Below are 21,354 nucleotides of genomic sequence, written 5' to 3' on the forward strand. Positions count from 1 at the left end.
GCCTCCTTCTGAGGCGGAAGGAGCAGCACAGAAAACATGTGATGAACTGACCACAGCTCCCATTCCCTGTCCCCATGTGCCACTGGCAGGAAGGAGGCAGAGAAAATTTGAAGTTGAGCCCAGCAAAAAGGGAGGGATGGGAGGAAGGTGTTTTAAGAACTGGGTTTTCATTGATCATTACCCTACTCTGATTTGTTTGGTAGTAAACTAATTTCCCCAAGCTGAGTCTGTTTTGCCCATGGCAGTACTTGCTGAGTGATCTCTCCCTGGTGTTATCTCAACCCACGAGCCTTTTGTTGTAATTTCTCTCCCCTGCCCAGTTGAGGAGGGGAGTGCTAGAACAGCTTTGGTGGGCATCCAGAAAGGGTAACCCACCACAGAGGCCATCAGCAAAGACATAAAAAAGTTACAAAACTTTATTTTTAATATTACTTGGACCCAAGATTCCATTCCAGCCCACCAGGCTGCCCAGGGGAGGAGAGCAGCTGGGACCCCTGTACACTAAATTGTTGGCTTCCCAACGATAACATACCTAAAGCTGCTGCTTACTGCAGTGTTGAGAGTCGCATCTGACACTCTGAAAACATTCACTACAATTCATTTTGGATCTTAACAGCATTTAATTCCTTCACTGAGGCATTGCAGACAGTGATCTTCTCCATTAGTGCTCTTTTTTGTGCTCATCACAGAACATGCCTCATGCAGCAGCAGGGTGTATGTCTTGTAAGAAGAAGTGCATTTTAAATTGTACTGGGTCTACATCCAACTTGTTTGCCATATATTTAAAGCTGAAAGCACTCTAGCATTAGCTACAGCTCAAAAGCAGACACATAATTCGTTTCACATCGAAGCACACTTGGATATACTCTTACCTCAGACTAGCAGAGATAAATGACTTGCTGGAAGATACAATTTGTAGGACAGAACATTTATTTTGCAGAGACTGGAGATTTTCTAAAGCTTTATTATTGTTGCAATGAATCAGTATTTGCTACTTGATGTAATCTTGGCAGCTCAGCAATATGCTTTTTACGGTTTCAAAAAGAAATGCAGAGTAGTTGTTTTATTTCAAAATAGCATCTTTTTTGTTTGTTTTGAAGGAGGTGCATATGTAGGGCTACTAGATGACAGGTCTCAAAATGCATACGAAGTATTTTACCTTCAGAAGGTGACTATTACAGATCAGATTCTGCATAGTAGTGTTTTCATTAAAATAGCTGAATGTGAAAAAGAAGAACAAATTGCAGTCAAGTCTTTGAGCCTGCACACAATTATACGTGCTGGTATTGTTCTAAGCGCATGATGGCTTATTGCATTACAGGGGTCTCCACTAATGCAGCTCTGCTTACAACATTTGCAGGACTAGAGCCCAAAATAATAGCCTTCTGATTCTGTATTTTCAAGCAAAGGTATTTCTAACCTTGTTAACAGACTTTCCTCCCTCTTCTGCATCAACTGGAGAGTATCCATTCTGTTTCATATAGAGCTAAAAGCCTGTTATGTTGATAATACTTGGAAGCAGCTTAGTGCACTGGACAGTGTTTACATTTTTCAGACATGTGAGTGACTTAGGAACATCAGCACCTTTAGGACAGCACAGTTAAGCAGAACAGGATCTGAAACTCCAGTACCGGCCAGTATTAATTTTAGCTGGGGAGGGCTTTTGAAAACAGAAAGCTAAGGAAACAATCAATGCAATTTTAGAAGCGCTGTATGCATGCACACACATTCAGATGTGTTTAGTTTATCCCTGCCATTCTTGCTTTCTCTATAACGCTGCTAAATTTAAAGAATAAATCTTGATTTCATCCAGTGACTTGCTCCCCTCCTTTCCTTGCTCCCGACTGTAATATCTATTATCCAAAAAAATCTCTCTTCACCTCCATACTGTTAACTGCATCCCTTAGTTAAAGCTGAAAGCACCCTCCTACCTCTAGATGAAGAAAAAAAGGATAGGAATTCTTGCTTGACTGTTACTATAATTTACAAAAGTCCACAGGCTGATGGCATGCAGTATCCATTATGCCACCCAAAGCAGAAGAAAAATGCTTCAGTCTCTCCTCACGCAAGATTTGCAGTGGCATCACTGGGACTTTTGCTTCAGCAATAGCTTGTAGAACTGGCAGATAAAAAAAATTACACAGAATATAAATTGAATTTATGACATAACAAATAATATTTAATAGATAGCATTGAATGCATATACATATCAATACCAGTGCTGTAACAACAAAACAGAACTTGTAAAATTAGCAGCAGTTTTTTGCAAGTACAAAAATACACATTTTATTCAGAACATATATAATAGCAAAATTTAACAGGATATATTATACAAACTCAAAGCATTTAGATAATGCATCACTTTAATATATTATATGATGTATGACACAGACAGTGAGATCATCAAGTGCAACCTCAGCAATATTGCAGATGACATGATGCTGAGAGGTGCAGTTGACACAACAGAAGGACGGGGATGCCACCCAGAGGGACCTACACACAAGCTCAAGAAGTGGATCCATTGGAATCTCATCAGGTTCAACAAGTCTAAGTGCAAGGTGCTGCACCTTGCCCTGGGTTGGGACAATCCCAGATATGGGCACAGACTGGGAGAAGAACTCCTGAGAGCAGTCCTGTGGAGAAGACCCTGGGGGTGCTGGTGGATGAAAGGCTGGACATGAGGTGACGATGTGCACTCTCAGCCCAGAAAGCCAGTTATATCCTGGGCTGCATCAAAAGCAGTGTGGCCAGCAGGGCAAGGGAGGGGATTCTGCCTCTACTTTGCTCTGGTGAGACTCCAGCTGGAGTGCTGCATCCAACTCTGGGGTCCCCAGCACGGGAAAGACATGGACCAGTTAGAGGTGTCCACAAGAGGGCCACAAAGAACCTCAGAGGAAAGGAACACCTCTTCTATGAGGAAATGCTGAGAGAGTTGGGGTTGTTAAGCCTGAAGAACAGGCGGCTTCAGAAGACCTCACTTCAGCCTTCCAGCACCTTAAGGGGGCTTATAAAAAAGAGGGAGATTATTTTTTTTATATGGGAAGACAGTGACAGGACACGGGGCAATGGTTTTAAATTGAAAGAGGGCAGGTTTAGATTAGATCTTAGGAAAAAATTCTTTCCTATGAGGGTGGGGAAGCACTGGAACAGGTTGTCCCAAGAAGCTGTGGATGCCCCATCCCTGGAAGTATTAAAGGCCAGGTTGGATGGGGCTTTGAGAAACCTGATCCAGTGGAAGGTGTTCCTGCCCATGGCAGCAGGGTTGGAACTAGATGATCTTTAGGGTCTCTTCCAACCCAAACCATTCTATGATTCTATGTTTTAGATGCTGCATAATAAAATTACGTGTGTTCTGCTTGCAATAATACATAATGCCATTTACAGCAATGTTAAGAAAATATCCACAACTTAAACATGAACAGAACAGCCAACAAAGCACAATAAATGAAACACACAGAGTTGCAGGGTGTTAGTTACAAGCTTCTGCATTTCCCTTTACATATTTTTGAGCTTACTTTTGTCTTTCTTTTGCAGTGTGAAAGGAATAACTACACCTATCAAACATACCACATAAACATACAGAAAACAATACACTTACTCCTGGGAGGACAATGAAGGGAATATTTATCAGTTTCAGAACAGTAGTATAATACCACAGTTATGGAATCTATGCTGACTTTGCACACTACATCAAAAGCACAAAGGACTGGGACTCACATCTTCAAGGCTCAACACTCGAGTGGTCAAGGGGAGAGGCCCAGCAGGCACCCTGCTGCCCTGGCAGGGTCAGAGAACAGGGCACTGGCCTTGGTTACCTCCTGGGTCCCTTCCGGATTTTCAGGAGACTTCTGTTTGCTTGCGTTTTAGCAATTTTTATTATTCTTACAATGTTCTTGCAAAGCTTTATGTCGGAACATTACTCAAACAGTTTCCTAAAAAAAAGAAAACTTGTGAGTCTGGGGACTGCTCAATTAAATTTGAACAACCTGGATGTTAAACTTAAAATGAACACACATTAACACCAAAGGCATTTTCTTTATGGTGTTTATTTTAAGCATCAATATTCCTCTGCAAAAAAGCTTTGGTCAGTCTCTTTAAACTTTGGATTGCTGTAATGTTTTTCTAGACTTCCTCTTTGATCGTGAAGACTGTCTCTTCCTGTGACTTTCAGAGGCAATGCCTGAATTTTAGGCTTAATCAAATAGCCATCAACTCCATCAGTAGGTTTCAGGGGGGCTGGCCTGCTGTTGGGCTCTACCAAGCCCCTTTCAGCCACAGCGTCAGTAGGTTGTGGAGATGGTGGCACCTTGGTGGGTGTAACCAAATAGTCACCAGCCACAGCAGCAGCAGCAGTAGCGTCTTCGTGTTTCTTTAGCAATTGAAAAGTGCTGTCGAAAGGGCAGGAGGCTTCACTTAGGGTAAACAGAGTCTGGTCTGAAAACTGTGAGAAAGCACTGTCCAGAGAGCAAATTGATGACACAGATGGAGATGTCCCAGAAGAAGACTGGCTAGAACAGCTAAATCCTGAGCAAATATTTAATCCCTCTGGTGTTGGAGGCAGGAGACAATGGGACAGGTCTTTCCTTTCAACGTTTTGATTTGTGTTGTCACTTTTACCAACATTAATCCCCATAATCAAGCTCCGATTGCTAAGCTTTTGCCTTTCCATCTGCAACGACCGAAGCTGACAGAGATAGTCTTCATCTTCATGAGATAGGACAACATCACAGCTGGCTTTGCGTGTTGCCTTCTCATGACCATCATCAGTGTGGACAAAACTGGAGGCAAGGAGGGCAACTGCAGGCTCGGAGGAGCGTCTGTGTCTCCTGGAAGTTTTGAGAGCACCTGAGGTAGCGGCTGAGGAGAAACCCAGTGCGCCGGAGCGCAGAGATTCATTCTGTGAGTTTTCTTGTGATGAAAACTTCAGGTGCATGCCAACAGAAATTGCCAACTGCTTTGATCGGGTCTCGCTTTGGATTTCATCCACCTCTGTCTGCTCCGAATCACCATCACTCAGAGTGAAGACAGACTCCCTGCTCCGGTTATCTTGATCGCGGGTTTTAATCCAGTCACTAGAAGAAGAGTCAGCTTCATCATTCGCCTCATTTTCCAGGCTGTCATAGGAAGAATCATTCTGATGGAGAGAAGCAACATCTGCAAGGACAAAATCTAGAGTTAACACATCAGTGACTGAACCACCCTATTGACAAGCAGCTTCCTTTTTTTTATTTTTTTTGGCAAGTATCCTTTACTTTCAGGAGTATTTGCCCTTTAAAGATTCTTCAAGCAGAAATACCAATAATTTCAGAAAAAATTACTATCTGACTTTGAAATGGAAAAGATCAAGTGAGTGCTAAGCTGCAGTTCAGTCAAGAAATACAGGATAATGGCACAATTAAAGGTTAGGGTTTTTTTTTTGTTGTGGTTTCCTTGGTTTGTTTTGGTTTGGTTTTTTTAAGTGGTGAACTTTAGTAGTAGATAATCTAGGTGTAAACAATTATTTACATACATACATGTATTTAACGGGTAATTATTGAATTTTTCTTTTCATTATTGAATATTGAAAATAACATTTAACCTTTCTTTCCTTCTTTTAGACAAATGAAGAAAACAGGGCATACTTCATATTTCCATGGTCTTCCAGAAAATAATTTTCCTTCCAGAAAATATATTTTTAAGAGCAACATAGTGAGTTTTAGTCTCAGTTTAAACAGGCACCTCATTTCCACTCAGCAGTGCACAGCTGGGTCCTAATCTGTATTTGCGATAATTGGAATTACATTAAATCTCTTTTGCTCCGGGCCACTCTAAGCTGACTTATCTCACATTTGCAGCAGACGCAGTTCCCATGTGCTTCACTCCTGCGGAGGGGGTAGGCCAAATTTCACTGGATTTCATCAAATCTCACCTGGAGCATGAGGAGTTCAGAACAGGCACACTGAGTCAGTCTGGCATAGCAATGCAAGTGCCATTACCACTTTGAGTATAGGCCAGCTGGGACAAAATCTATTTTACAAAAAATGCTGCTTTAGAAACACTTTAAGGAGAGACACAAAACTCCAGTCAAATTTAATGCTATCACAAAGTTGGAGAGAAAAAGAGCACTAAGAATAATCTGGAGAGTTCTGTCAACTAGTCTGTCAGACTAGTTTCAGTCACCAGTTCCGTCATTTTTCTGTGCTAGTAGCAAAATCTGGATGTCCCATTGAAATTATGGATATCTCTCTCTTTTGATAGTGAAGAATAGACACTTTCAATCCTAATATAATGGTGTGACATGACAGCTGCATTATAACCATCGCTGATCACTGACTTCATGACATTCTGGAGGCTGAGGCAAAAATTCTAGACTTAAGATGAAGCTTTCTCCAGATTTTTTTCCTCTTTTTTTTTTTCTTTGTTTCCCCTTCCTCTTTTATACCACAGTGGCTCAAATGACTGGTGTAGGAGCAAGAGATTCTTTGCAAGAGCATTCTGTGATATGGCTCAGGTCTTTGGTAAGTTGAATCAGTTCTTATGACCAATAGTTTGGGCAGAGGAAAGAGAACAGCATTATCTGGAAACACTGCATGAAAAGGGAACAGCATTTTTTCTCGGAATAGACTGATCTTTTGTATGGATAAGTTTAGCTGTCTTAAGGAGATCAAAACATCAATCTGTATTACCTGAGCTGTTCTCTCTACTGCATGTCATCAGTATTTCTCCAAAGAGGGAGGTAATTTCATCTCCAAAAATCCTGCAGCAATTCTCAATGAGGAACTGTACCAGACTGGAAATCTGCAACAAAGCAACGGGAGAGAGATGTCTTGTCAGATCTTCTATTATTGCACTCAGGGCAAGCTCACCATACATATGAGGAACAGGAGCAAACTGTATTCCATGATGGCAGCCAGGAACTACTTTCTCAATCTGCTGGGCCCAGATAAAATATCCTGGTATACATCCTTGTATGCATCTTCTCCATTTCTACTCTGTCCTGTTCAGAGGTCACCGCAACACAGAGCTTCTTGATGAGAGAAGCACTTCACTAATACACTGCGTATTGCTTTATGATCTCCCTCCCCCTCTTCCAGATTATGAGAATGGATAGATGAATGTTTCTAGAGCCCTGACAAGAGGACAAGTCCTGATCTGAAGAGGTATTGACTGTTTTCATGTTTGTAACCAACAGCGTGGTTGAACAGGAAGAAGGTTGGTTTGTTTTTTAACTACACTTAAGTGTCTCTTACCTTTTTTATAAATTCACTTTCTATATCAGGAGTGGAGGAAACAGGAGGCCAGAGCAAGCTAGGTGCAATGCAGATAGCCAGATTAAATGCATTCATCTGGTTCTCTTCAGATCTCATTTCTATACCATGCAGCACTCCAAAGATGTAACGTAGGAGAACAACATTAGCTCTGGGGAGCTGCTCTAATAACCTGAAAAAACACACAAATGTAATTCTTCAAGTTAATGACCATTTTCCATAGATACGCACAAGTCAAGGTAATGGAATTACAGAAACAGGGTAACATGGTCCACTAATTAAAGCCAGGAGCGTGTCAAAGAGATGTTGTTGCTCAGCTGCTTTCCCTCACTGTGTCTCTGAACAGTTTTCTGGAACAACAGAAAACATCATAACACATAATTAAAATAATGCTCTGTCAAACTAATGAACCAGTACAACATATGTCATGAAACTGTACTTCACCTGAGCTCCCTGATAATTCACTATTCACTTAACCAAAAAGTTCAGCTGTCTCTCCATGCCATCTAGTTGCCTTGAGTATATATGTGTGTAAGTATGTGTGAGGTCAGCTAGCGTACCAAGCTCTGCTTCCCGTGACATAAACTTTGCCTACTTTCTGTTTTATACCACCTGCAAGAGTAGAGGCTTCCCTTGTCACTCTACTCCAGCATTTACACACAATTCCATCTTGGCTTCAGAATGGTCACTAAAATTTGAGATGAATCAGGGGAAATATATGAGGAACTGATTTCAGCTTCCCTTTCATCCAGGACTCCAAAGTTCCCTGCAGGTGGTTTTGGATTTGATATCAGGAAGAAATTCAGGTCCTGGACAGCATATTTCCAAATCATATAAGTTTGTTTTCTTCATGAAACGATTAATTTATTTACTGGTATCCACAAAAGGCAAAAAAGTGGGACAAAAGAGTCATAAAACTGTCTCATACAGACAACCATTTAAGTATATATAAGTATATAAGTTTGAATGTTCTGTCATATACACGGAGACTTTTAGCATCTATTTTTAAAAAATTAATTGTAAGTTGAATATTTGCGATTCCGCATTCTGGGATATAAATTTATAGGAAAAGAATGCAGAGAATGTAAGTATATATTATAAGAGTATTATATAGTATATAATATAAGCATACCTTTGTATGCTTTTTATCTTCTCTTCAGTATTTCCTTGATCCAGCACAGAGACCCACTTATCACACAGCTGGGATGACAAAATGCTGCCTGGGATGTTGCGAAGAAAATCCTTATCAAGAGAAAAGAATAACAAAACACGTGAACAGCTGTTCTGGAGCATGTGAGGGAGAAGGAGTAAGACATGCAGATAGAAGAGGATGTATCTGTGCAACAGTGCTCGCTGACAAGCATATTGTAACACACAGCAACTAAAACCAGAAGAAAATCATCTGAGATATGGAAGTACTTTAGATTATGCTTAAAGTGAATATTTTCTTGCCCTTTCCTTAGCCTTTCCTGTCAAAATAGAGGTATTTGGAAGTTTCATCTGATATTGCTGAACTAAAAAATCTGCAGTGAGACCAGTTATTTTGATGTTGTATAATGTCTGTCTTCACTTATCCCTTAACTTCATTCATAGACCCTGTTTCTTCTCCTTAGCTGACAAGCTCAAATACGTCCAGATTATAAGCACTGCAAGACATCTCTGCTTTCTCTCCCCTAATCAATTCCTTTTGGTAATGGAGTACTTAAACTAGTCATGAATAGTCATACTACTCCTCTTTCCTAATACCTCAACCACTGGCAGCAAAACTGTTGCAGCTTAGGAAGAAGTCCAAATCATAGCTTTCCAAACAAGCTAGGGTAAGGGAAGCTATGATGCTTTTTTGCACAAGGAATATTGGTTTTTACATAAAAGATTGTGAGAAAAGATAGTGCATTAAAAAAAATCCAAATATTTATGGCAACGCTATAAGCTCACCAGGGTTTGTAGTGTAGGGTATTACTGACATGTAAGGAAACAGGTCTGCAAACATGCCTTTTTAGTATTTCATATGCAGAGATAAAGAGAGTAGCAGAACCAAGTTGTAACAGAGACCTCAGAAAAACTGGCAGGAAAACAAGCTGGCTAGTCCTTTTCCTCACCCTAATTCAGTGGTAAATGCATTTGGAGATTCTCACAACATTATTGTGCCAGCCCATTCTTCTTAATTCCGTCCACCAATTCCTCTTTAGGCCTATCCCTGGAGAAAAGCCCTACTTGCTTGTGCATGGGATCTGTGCTGCTCTCACCCAAAAAGGGAGAAAGGAACATTCTTCACATACCTTAAACAAAGATGCTGTCACAAATATGGATTCACAGGCTAGGTCCACTTCAGAGCCTGAATCAAGCTTCTCCTTGAGCTCTTTGAAGGTTTTTGCACTTCCAGAGCGTCTGAAAATACCCTTGGTGGAAGGGCCCTCTTGGTAAAGGAGAGAAAGCATGTCCTAAAAAAAATTAAAAGGCAGACAGGATTTCTTATAAATATATTTTATTGTCCAGTGCCATGAAAATGTAGTTTTGCCACTTCTGCCCCAGCTGAAAACCTATGAGTCCTGAAAAAGTTCAGAAATAAAACACAAGTCAAGGCTAACCCTCCAAACCATGCCAAACTGCACAGCAAAGCTGTGATCTGGGGTTCTCATTTTAGAAAATCTTATAAATACTGTGCTGCCACTGCTGAGCTCTAGCTTCCTGCATGATCTTCCAGGACCCGTGCAAGTTTCAGCCAAGTCATTTAAATATACAAACATTGTGGTATGGGAAAAGGAGAGGGGTCTACCTAATTCAAAGCTCTGCATCTGATGGTGGCCTCAGACAGACACCACTTTGCATGAAGATATCAGACCCTCACTGCTCATCATTGTAGTCAATATTATCACTGACCAGAGATAGACTTCTGTTCCATTACTGATGTCTGAAAGGAATTAGATTTTTATCTAAGTTGAAAAGCACTTTGTTAATATCTATCTGCACTTCTTCAGCAGATCAGAGTCAGGTTTTTACTCTCTTTGCTGCTTGTGAGTGGTATCATACTTTGCAAGCAGCTCAGGGCTGTCAGAGGGATCACCTCTGGGGCAAGGTGTTCCCTCCTGGGAGGTCACCCAGAGAGGGCTAAAGCTCAGCCTCACAGCTATCCTAAAGCCAATGAGGCTGCAAAGGATTAAACAAGTGGGCAGCTTACTACATGGGATACTTAAAAGGAAAGGGAAAACAAGCAGATTCCTGCCTAGGACTGATTTCTTCTGCTAAATAAGAGAGGAAAACAAGAAGAAAAGGAAATGCTGAAACTTCTTCTGAGGTAATATGTTCATGATATTTGCCAGATGCTTAGTTCTCTGCGGTCTCCTGTAGGTCATCTCCCTGACATGCTGCTCACCTCTTGCAGGCCTGCTCCAAGTGATACAGAATTTGTCATGTTTCTTTCTTCCAAAGGAGAAACACATGCAGACAGCCTCTGGGATTATGTGTATACACACAGTGGTCTGAGGACCAAGTTATCAAAAGAGACAGCAAGCAAAGGGACACTGGGGAGAGCCCATCATCATAAAACTGAATTATAGAACAGTAATGGCTAAGAAGTGGGGTTTGGGGACTTTCCTAGTCTGGGCTGTAAGGTAGGTCTTCCTGACACACAGCAGTGCAAATAAGTCTCATGGAAACTATTATTTTTATTTTTCCTCTTTAATGTTTCTTTCTCACTCTTGCAGATATTGAAGGCCGAGAATTCATCTAAGTGCAGATGCTTTGGAGAAGCACCTTCATGTCAGCAGGACTCATGTCAGCATTTTCATTTTCTTTGCAGGAATTTAGAACTCTGCCAACAAAACAGGCTGAGTTCCACACCACAGGATATTAGCACATGAACAAATGCTTTGAAAATATATTTTGATCAAAATATCCACAAGATAAAAATCGGAAGCCCCTGTTAAACTAGCAAACCCAGACAAAATTACATGAATGAAGCTAATGGTGTAAGACAATTCAGCGTGGCCATGGCTAAAAGAGAGCCCTTCAGCTGTGAAAGCAAGCTCTGAAGAAGATATTAAACACGCCTGCTGAATTCATCCCTGGTATTTTCCTTCTCTTGTAGGTAAATCCCACACAGTTCCCCAGTATTCCATTCTCCAGAGATGCTGTATGAATTCAGAAGTAAGTTATATTTTGTGGCATAAACACAATGTTTAAGATTCAAAGCATGAAGTTTACCAAGCTATGATTCTATTCTTAGTAACTCTGGGGATTTTTTCAGATAAAAGTTTACTAATATTTATGTTTTGGAGAAATTTCTGATATGCAGCATTGGCTCATCTCTTAAACAGAGAGCATGAGGGGTCAGGTGATCATATTCTTACAGAGTCTGTCTCTGGAGGGCTTATTTAAATAATCTAAATTATGAAAATACACACTTCTCCTTCTAAACAAAATAACAAACCCACACTATTAAAAGACTTGAAAAGTCCTAGTATGATTCACTATTCAGGCAATGATAAAGCAGCACATCAAGCACAAGCTTAGGAGACAAAACATCTCTTCCTGTAAACTGGTGTAACCCCACTGATTTCAGTGGGGTTCTGGCAAATTCTTCCAGCCAAAAGTCAGGCTATTAGGATGAAGGGGGCTCGCTCCTACTCTGTAAATACTTAAACTGCTGCATCGACAACAGGGCAGCCCTCAGTCCTGGCCAAAAATGCCACATATCTACCTTAATTATGCCTAGGAATGGGCTCTAGGAAACCCTTTTTCATGTTGTTAGGATGATTTTGAGAGCACCCACAGCACTAGAGCTCTCTCAAGACAGAAGGAAAAGATGCTTCTGCAGCCTCCAAATTCCCACCTATTTTTGCAGTGGTGTTATTGGATCAAAAACGAGGATTCAGAGTGCTTGCCTGTCCTGGAATGCCTTCAAGAAAGGCTCTGAAACTGTCTAGTTACAGGCAGGTGGCATTTTTATGCATGCGTGGGCTGTCTATATGGGACAGTAGATGACATATTTATGGATTTGGGAATTTTATAGAGCTCTTGGGAGTGGTTTAAAAAGTATGTGAACGTGGCATTTATTTACACTGCGTAAGTGAGGATTAGGGAACCAGCCTTACAGCATGGCTTATAAAGAAGAAATAGCCCAGAGCAGCAGGCTGATCACATACGTTTCTCAAGCTGTTATTAACTAAGCCTGACCACAGCACATGTTAAAAACTGAAGTTCTTGCTGAGAACCACAAATGAGGTTTCCTTCTGGAAACCTTTCTGGTTTCTTTGCTTGGGTACTGTCCCATAAACAATCATGTTCTCATTTACTACACAAAGAAATTCCACCACTCTAATACCCAATTCTGAGCCTGGGACTCACCAACAGGGGTTTGGGCAGGTTGTCATCCTCACAGATGGTTGTTAGCAAGAGGCCAAAGAGTTTCCCAGGAGCAGCAGATGTTGTGGAGAGGGGTGCATTGTCCAAATGAGTGCCTGGGCCACGCCAAAAAGCCCAATTTATGATAGATCTTTTCCTTTTAAATGACTTTTGGCTTAAGTCTGGGGAAAGAGAAAGGTGTTTATTAGAAGAAATGCATTTCAGTTCTAGTTCCAGTATTTGGTTTTTGGTGGTTGCTATGGTTTCAAAGGAAAAAATGTCATGAACTCAACCAATTCCTTGGCATCCAGCTAAGCCTAATCCACCATGAATATATCTGTGTGTGCATGTGTGTGTGTGGAGAATGTGTTGCCTTACTCACGTCCTGAAGAGGATACAGGATCTGCACTGCGCTGCTGGACCACAACATCAGCACTTACCACTAAGTGCAGGAGGGCAAACCTCAGTTTGCTGACATCACACAGAGCTGGACTCTGCTAAATAACTCATTTTCCACCCACATGAGCAAAACCAAAGACCTTCTTCAGAAAAGAAGGTTTCCATCCTGGCTTGCTGACCAGAGGCATCCTAGTGTCCCTGGCAATGCAGGAGAGCACCCACTCCCCCTACAAGTAACACAAGAGAATCAGCTGATGTGGTGAGATGTTTTCAGACCATGAAAAGCCACTGCCTTTGCTCTCTTATCTGCAATGCAAGAGTATCATTAGTCTTCTCACTCCAAGCATTTGCTGACCATGGCCCAAGGACAGTGCCTGCCCTTTAATCAACGCCTTCCAGATGGCATTTCAGCGTGCTGCCCACACACTGATGGGCTCTGTTTGTCCTAATTTTAGCATATTTCATGAGATATCGAAAGACCACCACTAATTGAAGCTCTTATTCTCTTATTTGCTGCATATAGAGAAGGAAAATCTGGTATTGGGATACAAAAAGGGTTTTTTCATATGACCTTTCTCAACAACAGACAGTGTAAACTCTTCTTAACAGCATGGGCTACTGCTAAGTGGGGAGGAGGTGGGGACTGTTTATGATAGAAATGCTAACTGGGAAAGACTTATTCTGATATTATTTTTCCTTTTCAAGATGTTTTCAAAGCCAATCAGCATTGATTTAGTTGCTTGCCTACCCTACACACTTTTCTATTAGCTGGTTCTTCCACCTGGTCAAACATTTTACTTTCTGCTGTTGTGGAGGGCAGAAACAAGGCTTGCAGAATTAAGGATTGTGGTATAATACCAGGTTTTTCTCTCCAATACTTTATTCTCTCCTACACTTTACTTCAACTGTTTTTTGAGCTCAAAGAGTAATTTTCATTATACGTCATTCCATTCCAGATCATGCTCCTTTTGGGAATGGGTGGAAATCTTTTCATTAGACACTATAGGATGAAAAGTTACAGTTTAATTCAAAATGTGAACATATGAATGTGAAAGCCTGATGAAAAATTCTTTTCATAAAAAATAACAAGGATATACATTTTAAGCAGCCCAAAGCTTCAAGAAATGTAAGTCTGGCAGTATCTAAGGCTTTACTTGACACATCATGTTCTGGAGAACATAACTAACCTGTAACTTTCAAAATTACTTTTTTTTCTTTCAGATGAGCTGGATATTAGCACACAAATAAGGTTTTCTTCACTTGGAGTTCTAGTCACACAGCAAATACATACTGGTGTTTTTTTCTGTCAGTCCTGTAGGTCTCAGTGGAAGTAAAAATTAAGAAAAGATGCTATTTTGGATAACAAGGAAAAGTAGAAGTGAATAAAAAAGGAGTCTTAAAATTAGGAACTCTTTTTAGTCTCTTACTGTTTGCTCCCCTCTTAAAAGCCATGTCTCAAACTGACAGTGTGAGCAAGGGGTAATTGTAACTAACTGCAGCTCTCTCCAGGGACAGGAAGGAAATCTTAACCAGTGCTCTTCAACATACCAGGGCAGAAACCAAAAACTGATGTACAGCAATGAAATGCCATGTCACTTAAAAAAATAACATTCACTGAACAACAGGAAAACTCATCCTTTTAATATCCCCTTTTTAAAAGGTTTGAGAAGTCTTAAGCTACAGAGCAGATGAGAAGGCGTGGATGTACACTTCCTTTCCTTGAACCTGTGCAAAGCTGCAATACAAGGAGAAGCCCAGGCTTCTCTCAGCCAAGACAGTCACCAATTATTGCTCTGCAGAAGTACTTCCATACAAAAACCTCAGGACACTGCTCTGGTGGATTATTCCAGGCCAGAATCAGAAAAAAATCAACACTACTTTGATGGAAAACTTTGCTCAGAGCTCACAGCAGCCATCTCTTCTGCTCATATTTTACATGAAGGGAATTTCCATTCATAGGTAGTGTCCCAGTCATGGAAGTGGCATTTCCTCTTCTTGAAACTAATCAGAAACTTCTAAACAAAACTTAAGATCTGTCTAACAGCGTAGCATCCTTTCTGATCAAACCCCTAACTGTCAACAGTTTTCAAAGACCTCCTTTCTGTACTGAGACTAATTGATTGAATCTTTGCTTTCTAACAAACAATTAAATAATAATTTGGATTACAGAGTAGCCACTGGCAGCAGTCAGTTCTTTCAATACTTTAGACATGTGCTCATGAGCATTACTTAATTGCTATGTTTAACTGGTAGGTGACCATTCCTGTTACATGCTGAAAGGCCACACAGGAGAGGTGACAGAAACACTCCAGTTCTTCCACACATTAAATTCTCTGTACTTTTTTTAACCATCCTGCCAGGACAGCTGATGTAACTACACTACCACACAGCTACTTATTTGACATGACAGCCTAGTGTCAGTCATGTCTGCCTGTCAACACCAACACTGCTGCCTAACCCTGGTGCATACTGGTGCAGCTGGTCAGCTGCTCCTTGCTGCCTCCAGAAGGCATAGCATGTCCAGCATAGTGGTATCGATGCAGGGAAGTGATGGGAGGGAGGATAGCACAGCATGTGGCAGAGAAATGTGGGATTACAAATGCCATTCTCTGTAAACTTGCCCTGTATGTGGCAGTGTGTCTAGTGGTTAATCAAAAACAAACACACAGATTTTGGCTTGCTGATCTGAAGACGAGCCCAAAGTCAGATCATAGCCTTGGTTTGCATACAGGTACCTTTTGCCATTTTCCAAAACCAAAATAGGTGAGAAGGAGTTAGGAGGAGCACAACAAACAGCGCTGTATGTGAGACAGCCTGCTTTGCAAGCAGTCAGACTATACACCGCTTTAAGAGGTTCTGTCTGATGAAAGAAGGAAAGGTGAAGGGACTAAAAGCCTTCCTCCCATTTAGACCAATCCCTGTGCATGACATGCAGGCTGCCCCCGGCTTCTGCTGCCCCAAGCTAGCCTCACTGCCCCTCTGCACCTTGCACAGCACCGATGACAACACATCTGCATTAGAACACTACAGGCCTGATTTGCATTTCTATTTTCTCTTGCCAGTCAACATCAGCTGCCAAAGCAGGGTCTGTAAACCTAATTACACCCCTTTGCTAGATTGCCTCATTCTTGAAACATGCCATGAAGTAATATGTGATACAAATTACTGTGAAGGGGGGGATGAAGGCATGCAGAAAGGAAATTAATATATATAAAATGTAATCAATTTTCAGAATAATTTATAATAGACACTAGTATAGTTTACTATATTTAATTTCTAAAAACATTACAAATGGATTCTATTCATATATTGTGGGAGATCTTAGCTACTGGGGAGTGCACAGGGTAACAGTGTACATGTTATTTTTTTATGATACAGTCATCAGTGGTGAAGTAGGGCAGAGTTCCTAATTGAGCTGCGTATGCCAGTGTGGTAAGCACAATTAAAACACACCATGGGATGTATCCCTGCCCGAGACGTAATGTCTCAATCCTGTAAAGATCTCCTTATTTCTTTTATCATGAGCAGTGCTCAGTCATTGTGTCGTTGACAACAGAGTGCAAAACAGAGAGCAGGTGCTCATATTTTTGCAGCATCAAGGCCAAAGGCAGAAGGAAATACTACTTTCTTCAATTTGTTCAGAGTACTGAAATAAAGAAGTTCTATTTGCTCACCTCATCTAAGTACTCAAGGACATGTCTAGACTGCCACTTGAGGGTCCCAGTGAAGTAGGTGTACAGCCCTAAGTACCGTATTGAGATAAAGGATGCTGCCAAATGTTGCACGGGAATTCTGTGCCGAAGTCAAGCCCTGACACTGGAATCGTAAAACCACTCAGCCTTGCTACAGAGCACAGCAAGGGCTGCAGAGAGAAGAGACTTACAAAAAATTGCAGGTAAGAGATTTTGTCTTTCTTTTGCTTGTTTTAGAAGAATCATTTGACAGGCAGCTTGTCAAAATGTAACTTACAAGGATGACACATATACAACAGCACACTGAAATCAGGGAGAGCTACATTGCAGAATCCCTTGTGCAGCTGGAAGGTACAACTGCACACTCCTCTTCACTTTTCACTACCCCCAGTGCTGGTACATTTGCTTTCTGTAGCAGAGCCAGGGAGGAAGCCAGGCTATGAGTGAATGTTGCTGGGGTGAGCGGGGCAACGTACCGTTCAGCTGCTGGCACACGGCCACTTGGCTTGGCTTCAGCACAAACTGGCACTGCAGCTCCTGGGGCAGCTGCTCCGTCAGGAAAGACTCCTGAAGCTGCCTGGGGCAGGCACAGTGCTTTGATCCATGGGGCATAGCGTCGCGAATGTGGCTCATTTTAATTCCAAAGGGATATTCATGTCCTGTTCAAAGAGAAATCATAATAATCTGTGTTGGATTGACTGGAGACTTGCAAAACTCCATCTGCCCTGGATGGAGCAGATTTTGCTTGCTGGCCTGCAGCACTTTCTCTCTCCATAATCTAAGAATTGACACTTTTCTCTATATTTACACAGACACAAGTCATACACTGGCAGATAGGGAGTTACCGTGTTTGGTGTAGTTAAGCAGATGTAAAAGTAAAATCAGACCTATTGCAGCTGTATCACATAAAAGCCCATCAGAAAATACAGATGTTTACTATTTCTACTGATTTCCTTGTAGCACTGAAAGCTTAGGTATTGATTGCTTGTATCATTCTGGAGAGAAATGAGACTTTGGGAGCAGTCATTTTTGCTAAGCATGCAAAACGCAAAAAAAATCCAGTGTGAAAGTGATCTTCCTTCCTTCTCCGTGTTAAGTGCAACAGCCACCAAGTCAGTCAAACGAGATACAATTATGGTTCTCATCTGAGGCTGAAACAGGAAGGAAACGTTAATCACAAGGCTAATGCAAATGAGCTACGCTTGGCTTTAACCAGCATCTTTGGGGACTACACAGACACAATTCATTTCTGGAGGAGCTTTCAAAAATGCCACTGGAAAGATGTTTTTCAGACTTCTCTAAAGACCGGGCAGATGAAATATATTAAATATGGACACAGTGCTAAGATGTTTTAGTTAGCAGTTAGACTTGAGCACTGAGATTGGAAGAGACGTTATTTGAGATTACAGGTAGGATGAAGCTTTGGCACAGTCAAAACTCTGCTTCTGATGCCTACCTATGATAAAAGCTGGCCTTATCTAGTAAACCTTTGCACAAATATCAAGAACAGCATCACTTTCATACTCCAAGGATTCTTCTTTTGTAATTGTAATTTGAATTTGCAGTGAAAGTCAGTCGATTAGAAAGGCTTTACCATTTCTGAATTCTCTGGCTCTATGTTTAGAGCTGTGGCTGTGATTTGTTCTGAAGAAGATACACAATAATGGTCAGAAAGCCAAAGTCTGGTATGTTTCAAAGGCTAAACAGTTTGCACTACCTATAAGGTACATCAGGTAGACCTTTTATAAATATTCATGTTGTCTGACTCCAGCGAAGCATTTGTAACTAAGGCTGCTTTGAGAAGGAATGCTAAGATTTACTGGGGTTAGATCTGCAAGAGGTAAAACCAGAAAATTCATAAGTTTTTCTTGTTAGAATCATCTGCAAACTCATATAGCACAAGTAAAGCTGGGCTTCTACAGGGAAAGGTTCTTAATAATGGGAAGGGATTTCTTCTTAGTGAATCAATGGCCAAAATCAAATCACTCCATCCAAACACTTTTGAGCTTTGGGTTGGTTCCTGAAGACAAAATGTTTTGAAAACCATTTTAGAAAGAGAATAAGCACTGATTCACTCCTAATCAGAGGGAAGCTGTCAGCCAGTACGAAAAACAGAGGATTGAAAAGGACTTCTTGAATCAGTTAATTTGAGTTAACAACAGAACATTTCTCAAAACTCTGCTGAGTTTTACTGAGGAGGGAAGTAAACAATGCTATGGAGGTGTAGGAAGAAGTATGGTAAAGCTGGACAGCCTGGAGGATGATGGCCCCAGGAGGGGGTGAGTGGAGAGGCCAACTCTGCAGAAAGACTGGGGCTCATGCAGCAAAACTGGGGCAGAAATAAATGACCTTTTCCAACCTCTTAGTGACACAAGCCCTTCAAAACAAAGGATCAGCATCTGACTAGCTCCCCAAATAGGCAAACTTGTGTGACAGGGAAGTAAGAGAAAAAACAGGAAAAACAAAAGAGGAAACTGCATTTCAGTCTTCTCTGTATTTCTTGCTTCCTTCAGCACTAAAAGCTGAGTGAATACTGAAAAACAAAACAACGTCAAGAACTTACCAATAAGAGGGTAAGGAGCATGTTCTCTTCCTGAAATCACCCACAGCTTGTAATCTTTTTCAGAGCCCTTTAAAACCAAAATTAAGAATAAGTTTGCCAGCCATTAAGGACAGGTTCATGTAAGGTTTCTCACAATATAAGGATAATCTGCACCTTGTCAGCAGCATTTACTTTGCAGTGCCTAAGTTGGCCACCAACCAGCAAAGTTTCTGAATTGTGTCTGTCCTGAGCAATCTGGTTATGTGACCAGGACTCAGCTCTGAGCATTGAGAGGTGCTGGAGCCCATCATTTCTGAGGGTAAAGGGGGAGGTTTTCCCCAATTCTTTCAGTGCTCCTGGAAGCAGAGGGATGGATGTCTCAGCCCACTCTGCCCTGCAGCACTTAGCAGCATCCAGCGCTGAGGAGAGACAAGTCTGATTCCCCAGAAGGATTACAGCTAAGCAGCACAAGGAGGAGGAGGAGGAGGCCCTGCTGCAGGGCATGGGGCAGACAGCAGGCAGTTCCTGTGAGCTGAGGTCACCCTTCAGCTCCGTCCTGAGTACCAGGGAAATCACACTCTCTGGGATGTGCTCTGCCACACAGGGACCCCCAGGCCTCACATCTGAGAACTCTGCTCCACCATCTCCCCAGCTTCTCTACATCCCCCTCAAGCAGGAGGAGCTCAGGTTTGTGAGCCTGTGACCCATGCTTAAAGGCAGGGCAGGAGAACCTTCACCCAAGTCCTGAGCCCACTCTGATGATGCCAAGGCAAGGATGGCACCCATGGGGCTCCTGGCATTCAACATTGCCCCAAAATCTCCCTGTAGGGCTGCTGTCAGCCCTTTTGAGCAGCCCTTTTCTGTGGAAGGGCTTGGAAGCACTGGAAGGTGTTTTCAGACTGCCAAGCCCTCTTTAAAATGTACAGTGGAGAGAATAAATTTACATCAAAGGAGACAATTTTCAAAAGACTGAAGAATGTGATCATCTTTGTGAAAAGCTGTGTAAAACCTCTGATTTGAAAGCAAATTCAAAATATTGCCTTTAGCATAAATATAGAAGTCAGTGTTGCAGTTTAATTGAAGAAAGAGAATAATACCTATTTCAGATATGATGGTGAGACAACAGAAGTAAAAGAATGACATTTAATATAAACCACACTCAGGACAAAAGGAAATAGCAAGTGGATAAATGCACTGCATTAAAAGTGATCTATTTTACCTTAAATTACTTTTCAGTGATACTGCTAAATCAGAATAATTAAAATCTAAAAGTTTTCTGGCTACAAAGGTGGTAAATACCTCATGACAGTATCTATTTAGCTCTATTTACCTCCTTTTAAACAATTTGCCTACTATCCTGCATTGTCTGGACCTTCACCCAGTGTCCCCAAGGCTCTTGAGACTCTTCCTACTTGCTGCACGTACCTGGTGTAATGCTGATACATCCAATAAAGCCTTTGCAGTTTGCTCTCTGACTGACAGAGCTTTTTGGCCCATATTAGCACTGCTGTTAAGTCAGCTAGCAGGGGGCAGAAGGAAAATAAATAGGCTTTGGAGACATCTCTGATGCCTCAGGGCAAGCAGCCAGGAGCAAATAAATACAGCTGAGGAGGACAGGAAAGGGTATTTGCTTTTCCTTTTACACATATATGTGAAAGGGATTGTTGCCATCAAGGGGAAGCAGGGGAAGGGAAAGAGCTAATAAGTATGGCTTTCAGGAGGCAAACTGTTCATATCCCGACTGCAAATCCTGTCCTTTATGGGCTTTATGAGGCCATTTGTCAGTATAAATATGACTGTCCCAGAAAAGTCAAAGTGTAATTACAGAGCTGGGAAACCCAAGGCCCTTCTTTCTGCCCCACTTGATAATTTGGAACAGATGATCAATGCCATTTTGCATGAGCTAGTTGTCATTTTACCAGAGAAACCACAGACGAAAAAACCCTGATGTGTTAAACCAGAGTGAACTCAGCCAAAGTAATAGCCTCATTAATCACATAATATGTGAAATGTAGTTTTTATAATTGCCATTGAAAAGTCATAAAGCTTCTTTCAAGTGGTCCTTTCTGGACATAAATAAAAAACCTCACATAAGGCAAAGCTTCCTCCCAGTCAGAACAATCCTACGAGG

At 41.5% G+C, this 21,354-nt stretch overlaps 1 protein-coding gene across 3 annotated transcripts in view; it reads right to left on the reverse strand.

The window, feature by feature from the left end:
- Nucleotides 1-3,086: 3,086 nt before the first annotated feature.
- ARHGAP20 (Rho GTPase activating protein 20) overlaps nt 3,087-21,354 on the reverse strand; it is a 51,811-nt gene continuing 33,543 nt past the window's right edge. For all 3 annotated transcript variants that reach the window (XM_008922741.2, XM_018071539.2, XM_018071540.1), the window contains exons 7-14: nt 19,245-19,311; nt 17,158-17,340; nt 12,594-12,772; nt 9,527-9,688; nt 8,380-8,489; nt 7,230-7,419; nt 6,666-6,777; nt 3,087-5,154 (exon numbers count right to left, since the gene is read on the reverse strand). In XM_008922741.2, coding sequence (XP_008920989.2) covers nt 4,058-5,154; nt 6,666-6,777; nt 7,230-7,419; nt 8,380-8,489; nt 9,527-9,688; nt 12,594-12,772; nt 17,158-17,340; nt 19,245-19,311 — 2,100 coding nt within the window. In that variant the 3' untranslated portion in view covers nt 3,087-4,057. The remainder of the gene's footprint in view (nt 5,155-6,665; nt 6,778-7,229; nt 7,420-8,379; nt 8,490-9,526; nt 9,689-12,593; nt 12,773-17,157; nt 17,341-19,244; nt 19,312-21,354) is intronic.

Source organism: Manacus vitellinus, unplaced genomic scaffold (genome assembly GCF_001715985.3).
Source record: "Manacus vitellinus isolate BGI_N305 unplaced genomic scaffold, ASM171598v3 scaffold_2_pilon, whole genome shotgun sequence".
Lineage (NCBI taxonomy): Eukaryota > Metazoa > Chordata > Aves > Passeriformes > Pipridae > Manacus > Manacus vitellinus.